The 8,333-nt window shown below is 42.3% G+C and overlaps 1 protein-coding gene across 1 annotated transcript; it reads right to left on the reverse strand.

Annotated features, from left to right (window-relative positions):
• Nucleotides 1-1,198: 1,198 nt before the first annotated feature.
• LOC308095738 (tRNA N(3)-cytidine methyltransferase METTL6-like) lies at nt 1,199-2,119 on the reverse strand (the record flags this gene model as incomplete). Its single annotated transcript, XM_080442777.1, has 1 exon — nt 1,199-2,119. One exon carries the CDS (start codon nt 2,117-2,119, stop codon nt 1,199-1,201), a length of 921 nt encoding a protein of 306 aa, XP_080298903.1.
• Between the last annotated feature and the right edge of the window lie 6,214 nt (nt 2,120-8,333).

Raw genomic sequence — 8,333 nt, forward strand, 5'->3', positions numbered from 1 at the left:
ATACAGGGGTTCTTTTTTTTAAAGAGTTGAATCATATAGCACTGCCAAATATTGTTTTTATGTTTAGTTTTTTCAAATAATTTGAATGCATACATTCATTATGATGGACTTTCAAATTGATATTGTTCATTGTACGTAACCTTCAACAACATTCCCCAACACATATAAGCTCTCTACCTGTGCTCAAACGAGCATGACAGCACACAATCAAAATATAAACATCTGTTGTGTTGATCAGACGGAGTCTCAAAGAGCCGGCGAGTGGCTATGGTCCTATGCTTCTTGTCCAGCAAGCAGCAAGTGTAGACTGTGTACATTACCTTCCATCTCTCTTCTATCTCTAACTTGTTTGTCGTTCTAATTTAGTAATGGTACGACGGTGCACTCGCCTGGCAGGTACTGTATAAAAAGGGCACAGGGAGTAGCTTTGGCACTCATATTGTACTACAATGAAAGCACCACTAGCAAAGAGGAGATGCATCCAGCAGATGCTACATCTTTGGTGTTGCCATGTCTGCTTATTATAAGCAAACTTGTTGTTCTGTAAAGTTGCTCGTAGGCTAAATACTGGTAGTTGTGGGTTGCTCTTTATTCGTTGTGAGCCTGTAGATCGGCTATTTTCAAACAGCCTAAGCATATAGTTTTAACGTGCTCATGTAGCCACTAAGCCACTTCTTTCGGGCTTGTTTTCATAGACCTGGTTGCTTATAACACTGGTCGCGAGACTCGTGACACAGTTGTCTTGTATGATGAATGAATGTGGCGGAGTCTTTAAACTATTTTTCTGGCACGTGAATCCAACTACTCCATTCATTGCACTGACACAGTTTATATATTTGTAGGCCAAATTGAACACATGTGTGCTGTTTTGTATGTTCAAGGTTTTGTTTCTTTATTATGACATCAAAGCAAAACAAGTTGTAAGCTTCCAAAATAAATCGGTGAAACTGAGGCAGTCTCTGTCCGTTTTTTCTCCTTCTTTTTAAAGTTATTTGGTGAGTGCTGTCATAAATTACATCTTGTGTACATGAGAGTAAATACTACCGGTGTAGTGTATGCGTTCAGGACATGTCGTGAGTAACTGTCAATGTTGTTGTGGGCTGCTTCATTGTTTATTTACAGTGAGCATGTAAAATGGCAACCGGAACTACTTCATTCTGGGCCTGACTCCGCCTTTTGCCCGTTCCCTATAGGAACATCAGGAGCTCTGTGATTGCCCAGGCTTGGTAAATTTGCTCTGGAGGAATACTCTGGGGACACATGAGCCCTCTTTTTTGTTGATGGTTTCTCTGAGGACATAGTCATTGACCACACAGTTGAAGCCCGCCACCTCAAACAACCCAGCCAGGAGCTCTTTAGAGAAGAAGTAGGACCTAGTACCGTCCTGTCGGACATAGGAGTTGTCGCCCAGCTTGCTGCCAGCTTTAAAGCGAAGCATGGTGTGATCATTAAGGCCATAGTCTCTGAACAGGACAATACCTCCTGGCTTTAACACCTTGCAGACGTTCTCCAGAGCCTGCTTCATCTTCTCTGGGTGGATGGCTGACAGGACAAAGATAAGTGTAACCACGTCCACGCCGCCCTCTGGCACATTGTCCCTCAAATCATTGTGGGTCAGGTCACACTGGAAGGCACAGCACTGCTCGGGGCTGTACAATGGATTTTGCTTGACAAAGTCCACAGCTCGTGGTGAGAAGTCACAGGCGTAAATAAATACATTGAGATCCTCCCCCAGGAGGGGGAAGATACAGTTACCTACCCCACAGCCTGCTTCCAGCAACACCAGCCGCTGGGACTCAAACTGTCGACAGGGCTTGAGCTCTTCAAACTCCCTGGTGGTCCAGTGTCTGTCCTTGAAGAAATTTGTGGCGTTTCTCTTGTAGAACAAATCCCAGTTTTTCAGCGCGTCTTTCTCCAGCTTCAGCTGTTTGAAGTCACATACCAGACTTCTGTCAGTTGTTGAGAGTTTCTCCGACTCTTCTTCGGTCAATGTTCTATCTATGATGCCAGTGTTGGTTTGTCCCGCCGGGGGGACCGAGGGCTGGATCTGTTGTTGAGCCTTCATTTCTTCAGGAGCTGCGACGCCGGAGTCCAGTTCTCCATTCATCTGGAGTGCCATGCTGCTGGAAACCTTACTGTCAGGCCACAAATCATTGGGGGAAATTACTCATTACTCATACACTTAATTGATGACATGAAATGAAATTTTAAAAATGTGGCCAAACAGGTTTTCGTTTCTTAATTAAACACTTTTCCAGCTAAACGTGTACACCTTTTTACACAGGCATGTCAAAGTTGTCAGAGCTTTTACAGTATTAAGTCAAGGGTGGCTCCTTGACAAATTACTCTGAAAACATACTCTAGCTCTTTTTTTCAGCTTTGAGTCACAGGCTTTAACACACCTCAAACACTACTTGCCAGTCCACATTGTCACAAACACTCAATTTCTAGCACATTGTCTATCTACGTCTCTGTGTATCTGTGTCTGTGTGTGTCTTTCTCTCTATATGCCCAAATGTGGATGACTGATGTCATATAGTACTGACGTCACACAATGACATCACAAGGTCATCATCACACCACAGAGTCAAGCTCAGTCCCTGTCACCTTCTCCCGATATGCACATATATGCAGTGGTGTAAAGTAACTAAGTACATTTACTCAAGTAAATGTAATAATGTCTGTGTTTGACTATGGGGATATACTGTATATGCATACTTCATGCATGCATATACAGCATGCATGCTTCACTCTCCACACTGAAGCCTCTGGAAGCAGTATACTACAGTGCTTTGTGTTTTATTACTGGCAATGATTATCTCATGATTATCTCATGATTATCTCATGATTATGCATGCACTTCATGGTATCACAACACCTCCAAGGCCAAAAACAAGGCTCCAAACATCCCAAAACAAACTTGTAAGGCTACTTCTTGGCCTCAATCACAAAACCCATCTAACCCCTGCTCATTTTGCTAGGATTGGATGGCTTAGGGTTGAGGACAGAGCACAGCAACTTGCTATGGGCCTGGTCTTCAAGATACACCACAACATTGGGATCCCCCTGTATTTGTCAAAATACTTCCAAAATCTTAATGAAGTCCATGATCATAACACCAGAGGCAGCTCCACAAATCATGTTCAACCCAGATTTGGCTCAACTAAGGGAATGAACTCGTTCTCATGCTATTCATCAAAAATGTGGAATGCCCTACCAAAAGGAGTAAATGAGTGTAAAACCCTACTCACTTTCAAAACTGCCCTAAAGATACACCTTCAGGAGGCTGCAATTCGAAAATGGCCCCTGTCTAAGTCTTAACCTACCCCCCTACTCCCCCCCCCTCTTTCATTTTCTTCTTTTGTATATATTTTTTTCACTCTTCATACCAGTAACCTGTAAGCTGATTGTATGACATTCTGTATAGTAGTGTGTATATCTATCTGTCTCTTATATGTCATCATGATTTGTGTGCATGGGGTTCTCATCTTAAACAAGCTAAGTGCTTAATGAGTCTTCCAGTTTAGTAGACCTTGTATTGTGAATTTGTACTTCCATGTACTGATGCAGGTCTTGCTAAATAAAAGTACATCAATCAATCAATCAACCCATCGCTGTATTTTATATGATAAAGTGGGTTGGCCATCTCTCGCAGTTCGTAGAGAGCAACATTGTAGTTTATTTATTTATAAGGCCTTGCGTGGTAAACTTCCTTTATATCTATCCTCGCTTCTGGAACCAAACTCACAAACACACATTAGATATAGCCTACCAGTCCACGTAAGAGCAGTGAACAAGGAAAGACTGCTTTCATGTATTATGCTCCACACAAATGGAACAAACTTCAGGACTCTCTGAAACTGGTGCGACTGGTCTGGTCTCAATAGGGTCATTTAGGGTGCTTCTTGAGGACACACTACATAGTGACTGCACCTGTTTCATGTAACACTATGTTTATTTGCATATGTGAAATTGTAATGTGATTCAAATGTTTGTTATTGTTTCTCATTATGTATGTATTTTATATGTTGTTATCAGGGCGTCCTTGAAAAAGAGAGCTTGCTCTCAATGGGCTTCCCTGAATAAATAAAGGAAAAAGAAAGAAGTAACCTACTGTACTTAAGTAAATGTTTAGGTATTTTTTACTTTACTTGAGTATTTCCAATTGTCAATACTTGTATTTCTACTCTACTACATCTCAGAGGCAAATATTGTACTTTTACTCCATTACAATTATTTGAAAACTTTAGTTACTAGTTACTTTGTAGATTTTGATTTTGATTACACAATATACTTTAACCAAAGATTTGTATACATTTTATACATTTGAAAAGTTGTGAAATGGGACATTCCACATAATTAGTACTGAGTACTGAGTACTTTCTACTTTTGGTACTTTAAGTACATTTTAATACCAATACTTTTGTACTTTAACTCAAGTATAGTTTTATTTCCTGACTTTTACTTGTAACAGAGTATTTCTACTTTGCAAAAGCTAAAAAAAAAGCAGGAGATACAGTCTATACCTATGTTGCTCACTGTGAACGCGCCACCCAGTGGCTGAACCCCTGGGTACCGTTTTGAAAATGGTGAGGAAACCAACTGGCTACCACTTTAAATAAATTTCGGCCATTTGAAAATAGCCGATCTACAAGCTCAACACTTTACGATGCGACGCGTTGTGAGCTTGTAGATCTGCTATTTTCATAATATTTTTATACATTTGAAAACTTGAAATGGGACATTTTGCATAATGACTACTTTTACTGTTTATGTAAGTACATTTTTGATGCCAATACTTTTGTACTTTCAGTCGAGTACATTTTAAATTCCAGACTTTTATTTGTAGCAGAGTATTTCTATATTGCAGTGTTGATACTTTTACTTAAGTAAAACATGATGTGAGTATTTTTTCCACCACTGACATATATGCAGGAGATCCTAAATGGTAAATGGTGCATTTATATAGCGCTTTTATCCAAAGAGCTTTACATAGATTGTGCATTACATTTACCCATTCACACACACATTCATACACCGATGGAAGAGGAAACCATACAAGGCACCAACATGCTCATCCTTGCCACTCAATCAGAGAGGAGGACCCTTTTGGAACCCACCATTTTTTAATCAACCCCACGGCCACAGGAGTCGGCCAATTCTCTCCCAACTTGCAACAAAAATCGCTCATGCAAAAGTATATAATCCCATCTATTTCATTTTCCACCTTCACATGTGTCTCATTTTCTAATAATCATAAAGTGTTATATATTTCAGCTCGCAATATACTTCCGGATGGTCCGTTTTACCAGCCAATCATCATCATCAGCGACAAACAGTGAGCACCTTCTTTGACGTTGACACGTCCGTGAAACGGGCAAGAACCCAAATAAGCCCAAAATCGCTTACACAATAAACAGACCTGGTGTTGCCAAGATGACGATGACAGCGCGGCATTATGCCCGATTATGGACACGGCGCCAGCGTGACACCGCCTTACGATCGTATGACATCATATTCCACACATTAAAGCAGCTGCGAGACATAGAGAGTGTTCGAGCAACATTCAATTCACTATTATGCAAGGGAAGCCACCACAGTTATGCCTCAGCCTCGCAGAAAACTACTCGCAGACTACACACCACGGCCCACAGAAGAAGCGACTGCGTTAATGTGCTTAACGCAGGTTAATGTGCTTATTTTTAACTTCACACGTACGTCTGTGTGTGTGTGTGTGTGTGTGTTGGGGGTGGGGCGGGGGGACAGACATGCTCTTCTCTGCTCCGCCAAATATGCTTCACCATTTGTCATTTACTAACATACAGCCATGCGTTTCACTAAGCACACTATTTCTACTAATAGCGGAACCAACTACTTTAATTCGCAGCACACGTCCTGTGCAACATTATGGTTACGCCCCTCCACACTGTGTGTGTGTGTGTGTGTCTGTGTGTGTGCACACGTGCGTGTTTCTGCTGCATGCGCTAGACTGCTCACTTTTGTGTGTGTGTTTGCGTATTTTGGCTGCGCACGCTGGAATGCTCACTTTTGTGTGTGTGTGTGTGTGTGTGTTTCTGCTGCGTGCGCTGAACTGCTCACTTTACAGCAGACCCACACCAGCACACATCACGCACGCCGAAAAAAACACACTGCCCGCTTGCAATAACCTCCCAAATATGGACGCCCATTCATTCACAACAAACAACACATAGCCTGTTTCCGCTACACTGTGTGTGTGCGTGTGTGTGTGTGTGTGTGTGTGTGTGTGTGTGTGTGTATATATATGTATGTATATATATATATATATATATATATATATATATATATATATATATATATATATATATACATATATATACATACATATGTATAGCGATTTTGGCTGTCGGCATTCACAGTGTTGTCACCTGTACAGTAGCCAACCAAGATGTTCTACATTTACCTTGCACAGCTCTGCACACCCACTTCATTCATTATAAGCCCTCATGTTTTCCATACATGCATCCTTGCACTCATTCCGACTAAAGCTATGCCTCCTTAACAAGTCACACTGAACCACTGCCATGCACACACGCTCATTCCTATGTTAATTTGCCCTGATGCCTCTCACCAGCACTTACTCACGTCACTTTGCATTTTGGATGTCCACTTTCTTTATTAACACAAACCCTCCCCCCAAGTCAGTGCGTGTGTCTTTGTGTGTGCGTCTCACTCACATACCCCCTGCAATTTCACAGTGTACCAACTGTGATCTACTACTGTTCCCTTACAATATACTGTTCCCTTGCAATTACAGCACAAATCATTCACCACTCCTTCACATACACACATGTATGCATGCAATATTCTGCCTCCATCCACATTTACTTCATGAATTCACATGTGCAAATTACAACAACTACGCGGTGTGTGTGTGTGTGTGTGTGTGTGTGTGTACTTTGTTTGCATACCCAACCACCTCCCCCAAGTGTGTGTGTGTGTGTGTGTGTGTGTGTGTGTGTGTGTGTGTGTGTGTACTTTGTTTGCATACCCAACCACCTCCCCCAAGTGCGTATGTGTTCTTTGTTTGCATACCCAACCACCTCCCCCAAGTGTGTGTGTGTGTGTGTCTCTGGGTACAAACACTGTATGTATGCACGGATCTGACTGCATCCACATTTACATCCACATTTACAACGTGTGTATTAACATGTATTAACATGTGCTCATGATAACACCTACATGCCTTCTCATTCCTCAGATGCGCACCAAGACCACACTTACGTCGCCGACACCAACACACACTCGGCTGAGATGACCCAGGCCAGAGGTGATTACTGCTTACCCTCATAAATTCCATTGGTATCATGTGTGTGTGTACATCCTTTGCAAACACAACCCCCTCCCCCGCGCGTGCGTGCGTGCGTGCGTGCGTGCGTGCGTCTCTCTCTGGGTACGAACACTGTAGGTATGCAATCTCCTGCCTGCCTACATATTTTGGCCATGCATTAACATGTGCCAACAATGACAACCACATGTCATCTCATTTCTCAGATGAATGCCGCGAGCGCACTCGCGTCCGCAAGATTTCATTGTTTGCAACAACAAATGCCATTTCTTGGACACATTACATACTACTGTCAACATTACATACTTCACACTGGGTATGATTTTTTTGCCAGACCCAGAGGGTCGGCCTACATGAGGCTTTGTCCCTCTTTTGTCCATATATGGGGATAAATGTCTGTCCCTCTTTCGTCCATATATGGGGATGTCGGAATTGAATTCCTCTTTTCCTCTGCACACACGTCAAGCGAAGTCCGGCCATTCAGATTTCAACCACTAGGGGTCAGGCAGTACAAGACCCAAGGGGTCGGCCTACATGAGGCTTTGTCCGTCCCCATTTCGTCCATACATGGGCAAAAAAGGCCTCGTCTGTCCCCATTTCGTCCATACATGGGCGAAAGGGACACAGAATTTCGTCCCCCTTTCGTCCATACATGGGCATAAAAGGGGTTATTCTGGGTCTGGCAGAACCAGGTCTCCTGGTCTTGTTCCCCTGTATGAGTTCTTGCGTGTGTTTTTAAATTACTATTTTGACTGAATCTCTGATCAAACTGTACAAGCAAAGGGCTTTTCGCGTGTATGAGTTCTCATGTGTATTTTAAGTGGTCCATCTTGACTGAAACTTTGCTTGCAAACTGTACAATTAAAAGGCTTTTCCCCTGTATGAGTCCTCATGTGTTTTGTTAGATTTTCCTTTTGGCCAAAGGCTCTCACAAATTGTACAAGCAAAGGGCTTTTCTCCTGTATGAGTTCTCATGTGTGTTTTTAGATTGTTTGAACTAAAAGTT

Source organism: Gymnoscopelus braueri, assembly GCF_963280865.1.
Source record: "Gymnoscopelus braueri genome assembly, chromosome: 11".
NCBI classification, from domain to species: Eukaryota; Metazoa; Chordata; class Actinopteri; order Myctophiformes; family Myctophidae; genus Gymnoscopelus; species Gymnoscopelus braueri.